Raw genomic sequence first — 11,036 nt, 5'->3', positions numbered from 1 at the left:
ACTCTTTCAAAATGATGCCACTTCTTGGGCCACTCTCTCATAACACAAAGGCACTTGGCCTAATGACTGCTTATGCTGCTCCTGTTATCATCAAGTGTTTGTGTATTTCTCTGTAGAACATTATGCAACTGCATTCGAGTGAAATGCTGTCTAATAAGCAATAGCCCCAGCTGCTACTTCTACAGCCAATATGGTACAGTAATACTTCATGAAATAATAGAGGGACTAGTACTTAACCTGTGAAGAGCTGTGGTGACCATATGCAAGTGCTGGACAGCAACCCAGTGGACGCCACCCACTACCACGATGGTGTCCGAGCTGTTACGTAGTGGGCCAGCCCTGCAACAGCACTGACTAAAGTCTTTACATTATGTTAGACTGGTTACATGCAAGCTGTGAATTTGCTTGGCTGGAAGCTCAACATACCTCTCAGACAGCATCGCTGAAAGACTTGTACAAGCTTAACAATTTTCTATGAATATGAAATTACTCATTAGACAGGTTTTAGTTTTCCTGACCTAAAGTGCAAACTATTTACTTCGAAACTGTTTCTTCTGTGTAATATATGTCTTAGTTCTGTGAGCTGGTTGTCTTAGACTGGTCATAGTACAATAGCTGTCTTAGTCTTGTGTGTTATATATACTGATCATTTTTTTACTTATTGCTCATTACTAGCTGCATGTGACAATCTATTTATATTAGTCCTGAGTGCTAGCAGTTCTACTTAATAACAAACACCACTACGTGTGTTTTATACCCTTAACACTCTTAACTTTCACCGTAAGTTTTTTAGAAGTGAGCAAATGTCATTTGTTTAGTATGTTTTGAAAGCGTAATCAATGGCTGGTTTAACACGTTCCTTTTTAGATCACAAACTAAATGGAAACTAGAAGATGGTTTGATCCATCCAAGAAATAAGCTGCAAATAAGAAAAAGAAGGGAAAAAATCCAGAAGACTTGATAATGAACAGTGATTGAACAAAATGCTGTCTAGTTTTTATTTACAGTTTCTGGGCTAATTATGCTGAGCTTTAATGGCTATATTAATGTGCACTCAAAACTGACTGTGGAACAAATGGTCATAGTGGCACTTCTATCATCTACGTATTATATAGCCGTCATCCCTACCTGTGCAGGAGCTGGTAGAGAGTTTGGTCAAAGACAGGCCTCTGGTTGGAAGGAAGCCAAAATTTGGGATAGTAGGCAAAGGCAAAGGTGGTGTGGCCATGGTTGGCACCACGAATGACCCTCAAATCATGAGTCTTGTCCCAGGAGGTGAGGCTGCCATTGAGTCGCTGAAGGAGCGAGTATAACATCCCTCTGTTGGTGCTGTCACCCAAGAACACCAGCTGCAGCACAACACATCCTTACCATTTCAGTATTTAAATAAAAGATACAAAAGACTGATGGGTTAAATCAGGTATGATGCACAGCCTTCCTATTTACCCGTGAATGCTGGAATATATCTTAGTTATTCATGATTACTGAACTTTTAATGTTGAGAATCAGGGTACAACGACTAGAAGCTCATGATAATTGTTGTTACATGTAAACTTTATGGCAACTTTCTCTTCCTGTGTATTTAAACAATAAATTTCACATGTATCTAAGGTTTTAAATTTTAAGAATTTTGTATTCAATGTGAAAAACTTAATTTCATTACAAGGTAAAAATATAAAGTGCAATATATTTATACATACAGTACTATACTTTAAGGGTAAAAAATCTTACCCCAGCAGTCATGTACAATACTGTAACATAAACAAGTAACAAACACTGACTGGCACACTGAGCTAGAAATCTATACAGATATTGACAAATGTATTAATAATTTTCTAAAAAAGACCCAATACCTCTATAACAAGCACTGCCCTAAAAAAACTAAACAGATGACTGCAAAGAGACTGAACAGTCCCTGGCTAACACCCAACATTCTCAAACCCATAAATACAAAACACCGATATGAAAAACAGTACAGAATGGGTCACATAACCAGAGACCAAACAAAACGTTACTTGTCAATCCTAACCAGCCTGATAAGGGCAAAAAAATTGTATTATGAGAACAGATTATCCAAATTACGAGGTGATATAAAAAAGACCTGGAAAACCCTATCAGAAATTCTAGGAACAAAAAAGATATCACGAAATAGCGAAATAAAATTAGCAAAATCAGATGAACCCCAACTCCCACCAACAGAAACAGCAAACAGACTCAATGATTTCTTCTCCACTATAGGACAAAACCTTGCCAATAAAATCCCAAGCTCAGATACCCCACCAAATGACTACCTCACTGGCAACTACCCGAACACACTGTTCCTAGCTCCAACTAACCCATACAAAGTCTCCCTTATTATCAACGCACTAAAAAACAAGGCAGGAGATTTAAATACCTTACCACCCTTTATATACAAAAAAGTGTCACAGGTGCTATCACCAATCATTGCAACACTCTTTAACAAATCCATTGAATCCTCCACCTTCCCTACAGTTCTCAAAATAGCAAGGGTCACCCCGATCCATAAAGGAGGAGACCAAACAGAGTTGAATAACTATAGGCCAATATCCAACTTACACCCTCTCTCAAAAATCTTCGAAAAATTAATTCATAAACGAATCTACTCCTACCTCATCTCCCAAAACATACTCAACCCCTGTCAATTTGGGCTCAAGCCTAATAAAAATACTAATGATGTTATTATCCACATGCTAGAACATATTTATACAGCAATAGAGAAAAAACAAGTCCCACTGGGGATCTTCATTGACTTACGTAAAGCTTTTGATACAGTTGACCATGACTTGCTCCACGTAAAATTGTCACACTATGGTATAAGAGGGCACGCCCTCAACTACCTCAAGTCTTACCTCAGCAACAGAAGTCAATATGTGTACGCAAATGGGGCAAACTCTTCTGCGCAACCAATTACAGTTGGTGTCCCACAGGGAAGTGTCCTTGGCCCTCTTCTCTTTGTCCTATACATAAATAACCTACCAAATGCTTCGCAATTACTCAAACCCACACTATTTGCAGATGACACTACATACGTCTTCTCCCACCCGAGCCCAGTCACGCTAGCCAATACTGTAAATACCGAATTACAGAAAATATCTACCTGGATGAGGACTAACAAACTTACACTAAACATTGACAAAACCTACTTCATTCAGTTTGGTAACAGAGCTACAGATGTCCCTCTTAACATAATGATAAATGGATCACCTATCACAAAGCTAACAGAGGGAAAATTCTTAGGAATCCACCTTGATAATAGACTCGAATTTCATACACATATACAACAAATTTCTAAGAAAATTTCCAAGACCGTAGGCATACTATCGAAGATACAGTACTATGTTCCACAGTCAGCCCTCCTGGCCCTATATCACTCTCTTATTTACCCCTATCTCACCTATGGAATTTGTGCATGGGGCTCAACAACAATTAACTATCTCAGACCACTAATTACCCAACAAAAGGCTGCAGTCAGAATGATAACAAATTCCCACTACAGACAGCACACTCCACCAATATTCAATACACTAAACCTACTCACCATACAAAACATCCATACTTATTACTGCACCTATTACATACATAGAACACTTAACTCTGATATTAACCCTCCCCTCAAACATCTCCTCGCCAACCTCAACAGAACACATGACCATAACACAAGGCACAGATCACTCTTTGATATTCCTCGTGTCCACCTCACGCTATGCAAAAACTCAATGCACATAAAAGGCCCTAAAATCTGGAATTCATTACCTGTAAATATAAAAGAAACACTACCTGTTTATAAATTCAAGTCTCTTCTCAAAGATCACTTACTCACCCAAAACCAAATAAATACTGAATAACTGAACCTTATAAATTGTATATCTTAAATGTTTCTCACAATTATATCACATAAATGTTTAACCTAAAACCCAATCTAACTTTGTTATTTTTTTAAATACACTACCTAACAGAATACTCCATTCTACTGAATGTACAACAATGCATGCAACCATGTGACCTGTCTTTGTAATACTCATTTGTGCTTTATTGTTATCTGTTTACAATAATGTTTTATCACTGATTACATCATTGCTTAGTTAATCTTAAGTTAATTTTAAGCCAGCCCGTAATGCTATGCATACAAGTGGCTTTGGCATGCTGCTCTTATCTGTATTTTTTTGTACCTCTGTATGTGTGCTCAAATTACTAAATAAATAAATAAATATCATTGAAGTACAGTGGACCCCCGAGTTTCGTGATTAATCCGTTCCAGAGTCTGTCGACTGGCGAAATTCACGATTGGCAAATCTATTTTCCCCATAAGAAATAATGGAAACCCAATTAATCCATTTCAGTCAGCCAATATTAAAAAAAAAAATTTTTTTTTAAAGATTAACCCTTAAACGGTCCAAACGTATATATACGTTCACTCGCGCAGCGCCCCGAATATTTTGGAAAAAAAAAAAAAAAAAAAATTATATAGAAAAAAAGAGCACATTTTTTTAAGTGTTTTAGCATAAAAAAAATAATTTAGGGTCAGTACAACATATGTACTGTTTTCTTCCATTTTTTTTTTCATTTTCTTGGTTTTCATGATATGACAATTATGTTTCATAGTAAGTCATTTGATATCAATGCCAATTTTTTTTTATACACCAATATTACATACGAAATTTTTATCATATTGTCAAACACACTTGTACACACTGACAGGTGATTTTGCACACCTGGCTGAATCACACATTATTATCTACAACTATATACAAGTATTTACATGTCCCACTTATGTTTCTAGAACTCCACAATTGTATGATACTCCATGAAGCATGGATTCATACAGAGTGCCACCCCACACTGGTGACACATGAATCGTGTGTCCTTCCGCTGTTGGGGTCGTTTTTTGGTGGTAGCACACACAATACACTTTTTCTGGGCATTTTTCTTCTTTTGGGTAGGTGGTATTGGTACCAGATAGTGACAGTTAGGAGTGATTCGGTCTGGCACTTCCCCCACTGGCTGTGGTTGGTGGACAGGTCGCTGTTGAGGGGAAGGTACAGGTGTGGTACCATACTTTCTTGCTATCTGTTTGACGAGATTCAGAGAGAAATCTGCAAAACGTTGTCGTTTTCCAGTCTTTACTTCGTACATATTGAATGCATTGAGCACTGGAATGTCTACAAGGTGAAAAAACAGTTTTATATACCACTTGCGACTCCTACGCACACAGTCAACAAACCCTATCATGTCACACCTGTCAACTAGTCGCATATTGTTCGTATAGTCCACGACAGCAAGTGGCTTCACAATAGGTTTGTTGTTGAACTTGCTCAGTCTGTCTTGTCTGTACCATCTCGTTTCTGTGGATGGTTGATAGCAGTGTCACGTCTCGTTTGTCATGCCACGTCAGTGCCATGATGTCATTAGCATGAAACGCTTGCACTTCACCTTCAACACTGCCTCCAGTGAACCTTGGCATATGTTTCCTATTCCTTCTCACTGTTCCACATATATCAGTATTGTTCACACGTAGGAAATCAGCAAGCACAGGGCTTGTATACCAGTTGTCTGTGTACAATGTATGGCCCTTGCCAAGGTATGGTTCCATCATCCTGCGAACATCACCGGAAATGCCCAACATCCTTCTGTCATCATCGAGTGTGTTTTTCCCTGTGTATACAATTACATCCAACACAAGACCACTCTCACAGTCACACATAACAAAAAGTTTTATACCAAAGCGATTACGTTTGCTCGGTATATATTGCTTGAATGACAGGCGTCCTTTGAACAGAATCAAGGACTCATCAACAACAATGTTCTTGAAGGGATAAAAGTATACACTGAATTTCTGCTTCAAATACATAAACACTTCCCGGATTTTGTATAGAAGGTCATTTCTGTCTGGCATATTTCTGTCTGCGAAGTGCAACATTCGTAGCAACAGAGTGAATCTGTTGCAGGGAAGGAGGTCACGGAAAACTGGAGTACTGATGAAGTGGTCTGTAGACCAGTAATTACGTATATTGTTCTTATAGATATGTGGCATAAGCATGACAGTGGCAAGGAATAAATACATTTCAGCCACTGTTGTGTCTTTCCACCTGTGCAGCCGTGATGATTCTCCAACCTCTGCTGTGTTGTCCATGACATATTGGTAATAATTGTTTGTCTGAGTCACTATCAAGTTCATTATAGGCTCGTCAAAGTACAACTGGAAATAGTCTAACTCTGTAGACTCATTCGTTATGGGACATTCTGGCTGGATACCACTTCCACAAGCATCAAAATCACAAGGCTGTGGCACGAATATACTTTGTGTCCAGTTCCACTCACGATCACATGGTGCAGGGTGGACCTGTGGCATGGGGCGAGGGGGGGCAGGAGGAGGAGGGAGAGGAGTGGAGGCAGCACATGGTTGAGGGGGTGCTGGGCGGTCTTTTGTCTGTCCACCCACTGCGCCATGTGGTCCAGGCACCATGCCACCCAGCACTACTTCCTCCATCCCCGCATACTCCCCTTTGTGATCACTTTCACTATCAGTGGCCGGGGTTTTGGATCGTGACCTGCCACAACACTTGGGGATTGCATATGGCACACTGCCTGAACGTAGATAACGACGCCTAAAAGTACGTTTCACTGGTGAATAATGAACGTCACTATCACTAGATGAATCCTCAATTGGCATAAAATCAATCTCATTGTCACTTACATCACTTTCACTATCACTAAAACACTGGGAAAATGATAGTTTCCTCTTGCAAAGTTGCCTATGAGTAACACTTGCCACTCCAGAGGTGCTTGGCCCAGGGTCTTCTGTGGCCACACTGGCCACCCCAGAAGTGCTTGGCCTAGGGTCTGCTGTGGCCACTCTGGCTACCCCAGAGGTGCTTGGCCCTAGGACAGGTGTCGCTACCCCAGAGGTGATGGGCTGGGGGTCATCTGGGTTATCGTTGATATTTTCACTAATTCCTTGAATATTACTGGCCCCATTGGTGTCAAATCCACTAAACTCATGATCTCTATCACTTTCCTCGAATAGTAGAGTGTTAATATGACGAGGCGTGAGTGAATCACGAGGATGTGCCATGATGTTGACCCAGGATGGAGCTGAATGTAACTGGTCCTACCATATGGTACCCAGACGTCCCAGATTTTTTTGTATACTGCGCACACTGAGTGCGCACACCCATTCTTTCATGTCTAGGCGAGTCAGGCCTACCGCACTAATTTTGAACGAATGAAAAATAAAACGTATACAGTGGTCCCTCACTTTTCGTAGTTCTCGGCAATCGTAAATTTCGCCAATCATAGGGGTATTTTCGTATAAACATGGACTCGCTTTTCATAGGTTGATTCGCGAATAGTACTTTGTCCGGGATGCGTATGCACGGTGTGAGCCGGGGAGGCCTCCCTACCCAGCCAGTCTGGCATTGTTTACCAGTGAGTGAAGGTCCCCTCAAGTGCTCCTACGAAATATTTCATAATATTCCACTCATTTTAGTGCTTGCAAGTACTAAATAAGCTACCATGGCTCCAAAGAAAGCTCCTAGTGCCAAGCCTGTGGTAAAGAAGGTGAGAAATATGTACAGTGACAAAGTCTTGGGCCATTTTAGGGAAGTGTTAAAGAGACGCCAAAAACAGAGCTCTCTCCACAGTTATTTTGCGAGACAGGACTCCAGTGACTCTCAAGGTGGTCCTAGTGGCATTAAGAAACAGAGAAGAGAAGCAACCCCAGAAAAGCAATTGGTACCTGAGGTGTTGATGGAAGGGGATTCCCCTTCCAAACTATAAACAATCCAATCTCTCTCCTCCTCCAGTCTCCCATACACTAAGAAGAATCTCTAATAAAGGTAAGTGTTATGCTGTTAATGTTTCATTCATCATTTCCCATTGTACTGTTTATGTACTACATGTATATTTCATGTAAATTTTTTTTTTGTTTTAATACAGTGGACCCCCGCATACCGATTTTAATCCGTGCAAGAGGGGTAATTGCTATGCGAAATAATCGGTATGTGAATGAATTTTCCCCATAAGAAATAATGGAAATAAAATTAATCCGTGCAAGACACCCAAAAGTATGAAAAAAAAAAATTTTTACCACATGAAATGTTAATTTTAATACACACAAACTGAAAAAGGCATGCACACTTACATGACACTTACTTTTATTGAAGATCTGGTGATGATTGATGGGATGGGAGGAGGGGAGAGAGAGTGTTAGTGTTTAGAAGGGGAATCCCCTTCCATTAAGACTTGAGGTGTCGAGTCCTTTTCTGGGGTTACTTCCCTTCTTCTTTTAATGCCACTAGGACCAGCTTCAGAGTCACTGGACTTCTTTCGCACAACATATCTGTCCATAGTGGCCTGTACCTCTCGTTCCTTTATGACTTCCCTAAAGTGTTTCACAACATTGTCAGTGTAATAATCACCAGCACGGCTTGCAATAGCTGTGTGAGGGTGATTTTCATCAAAAAAGGTTTGCACTTCAAGCCACTTTGCACACATTTCCTTAATCTTTGTAGTAGGCAACTTCTTCAATTTCTCTCTCCCCTCCTGTGAACCAGTTTCCTCAGGTCTGGCCTCTTGCTGTTGAAGTTGATCTATCAGCTCATCAGTGGTTAGTTCTTCATTGTCCTCCTCCACCAATTCTTCCACATCCTCCCCACTAACCTCCAACCCCAAGGACTTTCCCAATGCCACAATGGATTCCTCAACTGGCATAATCCTCTCAGGGTAGCCTCAAACCCTTCAAAATCCCTTTTGTCTACACATTCTGGCCACAGTTTCTTCCAAGCAGAGTTCAAGGTCTTCTTAGTCACTCCCTCCCAAGCCTTACCTATAAGGTTTACACAATTGAGGATATTAAAGTGCTCTCTCCAAAACTCTCTTAGAGTCAGTTGAGTTTCTGAGGTCACTACAAAGCACCTTTCAAATAGAGCTTTTGTGTACAGTTTTTTGAAGTTTGCAATAACCTGCTGGTCCATGGGCTGCAGGAGAGGAGTGATATTAGGAGGCAAAAACTTCACCTTAATGAAGCTCATGTCCCCATAAAGTCGCTCTGCCACGTCTGTAGGATGACCAGGGGCATTGTCTAACACCAGGAGGCACTTAAGTTCTAATTTCTTTTCAGTTAGGTAATCTTTCACATTGGGGGCAAATGCATGGTGTAACCAGTTATAGAAAAAGTCCCTAGTGACCCATGCCTTACTGTTTGCCCTCCACAGCACACACAAATTATCCTTGAGGACATTCTTTTGCCTGAACGCTCTGGGAGTTTCAGAGTGATACACTAATAAAGGCTTAACTTTGCAATCACCACTAGCATTGGAACACATCAACAAAGTAAGCCTGTCTTTCATAGGCTTATGTCCTGGGAGTGCCTTTTCCTCCTGAGTAATATAGGTCCTGCTTGGCATTTTCTTCCAAAACAGGCCTGTTTCATCACAATTAAACACTTGTTCAGGTTTCAGTCCTTCAGCCTCTATGTACTCCTTGAATTCATGCACATATTTTTCAGCCGCTTTGTGGTCCGAACTGGCAGCCTCACCATGCCTTATCACACTATGTATGCCACTATGCTTCTTAAATCTCTCAAACCAACCTTTGCTGGCCTTAAATTCACTCACATCAGCACTAGTTGCAGGCATTTTTTTAATTAAATCCTGATGCAACTTCCTAGCCTTTTCGCTTATGATCGCTTGAGAGATGCTATCTCCTGCTAGCTGTTTTTCATTTATCCACACCAATAAGAGTCTCTCAACATCTTCCATCACTTGCGATCTTTGTTTCGAAAACACAGTTAAACCTTTGGCAAGAACAGCTTCCTTGATTGCCTTTCTGGTGCCCACAATAGTAGCGATGGTTGATTGGGGTTTCTTGTACAACCTGACCAGGTCGGCAATACGCACTCCACTTTCATACTTATCAATGATCTCTTTCTTCATTTCTATTGGAATTCTCACCCTTATTGGTGTACGGTTGGCACTAGAAGCTTTCTTGGGGCCCATGGTCACTTATTTTCCAGAAACAGCACCGAAAACACTGTAATAATACGAAATATTCCGATTGTATGCTTGGATGTTACCGCGGAGGCTGGCTGGTAAACAATGGCACAGGCGGCACATGTGAGGCTGGCTGAGGGCGCACATTGGACGCGTCTCGGACGAAAATCGGTGAGCGGGTTTTTAAGCGGTATGCGCGGCAAAATTTTTGCGATTAAAGCAAGCGGTATGCGGATTAATCGTTATGTGGTGCCATCGGTATGCGGGGGTCCACTGTACTTCTGGGTGTCAGGAACGGATTAATTGTATTTACATTATTTCTTATGGGGAAAATTGATTCGCAAATCGTAAATTTCGTTTATAGTAGCTCCTCCAGGAACGGATTAATTACGAAAAACGATGGACCACTGTATATACGTTTGGGGCGCTACGCGTGTGAACGTATATATACATTTGGACCGTTTAAGAGTTAAATATAGATTTAGATACAGAAAACAATGACAAATAAATATAAAGCACTAATAAAATGGATAAATGAACATTTAACTTTACACTTAGCCTTTATTGATTCTTGTTGGTGTAGGAGGTAGGTAGGAGGCAAGAAGGCGGCGAGTTTATTATGCTTCAATATGACACTAATATCATCTCTATGGCTTATTTATCTATCACAATTCATCTAATATGACATTATAAATAATATTAATAACATAGAAACATGATATATACTCTAGAATGAATAAAATATGTCATAATGTATGAGAGGAGTAAATGGTGTATGTGTTGTTGTTGGGTTTAAGGGCCGCCATTGAGAAAAACAGTGTTGGTGGCGTTGGAGGCTTTGGCCACCACCACCATCACACTTAAACAATGTTTTGAGACTCTCTGACCGCGGGTTCAATCCCGGCCGGGGTATGGTTTGAGTCGAGTCAAACAATGTATGTAATTTATATATAAGAAATATTTACATTTTAATTTAAAAATAAGTAAGTTTATTCAGGTATACACAAATAGTTACATACATAGATT

The 11,036-nt window shown here is 40.4% G+C and overlaps 1 protein-coding gene across 1 annotated transcript in view; it reads right to left on the bottom strand.

Annotated features, from left to right (window-relative positions):
• Positions 1-237: 237 nt before the first annotated feature.
• LOC128684253 (cadherin-like and PC-esterase domain-containing protein 1) overlaps positions 238-11,036 on the bottom strand; it is a gene marked incomplete at its 3' end in the record, with an annotated part of 238,406 nt that continues 227,607 nt past the window's right edge. The window contains 2 exon segments of the mRNA XM_070098032.1: positions 238-339; positions 1,129-1,349. Coding sequence (XP_069954133.1) covers positions 238-339; positions 1,129-1,349 — 323 coding nt within the window.

The sequence above is a fragment of the Cherax quadricarinatus genome, chromosome 4, assembly GCF_038502225.1.
Source record: "Cherax quadricarinatus isolate ZL_2023a chromosome 4, ASM3850222v1, whole genome shotgun sequence".
Classification (NCBI taxonomy): Eukaryota; Metazoa; Arthropoda; class Malacostraca; order Decapoda; family Parastacidae; genus Cherax; species Cherax quadricarinatus.
Note: the sequence above shows the minus strand (reverse complement) of the source record. Positions and strands in the feature narration are given on the sequence as shown.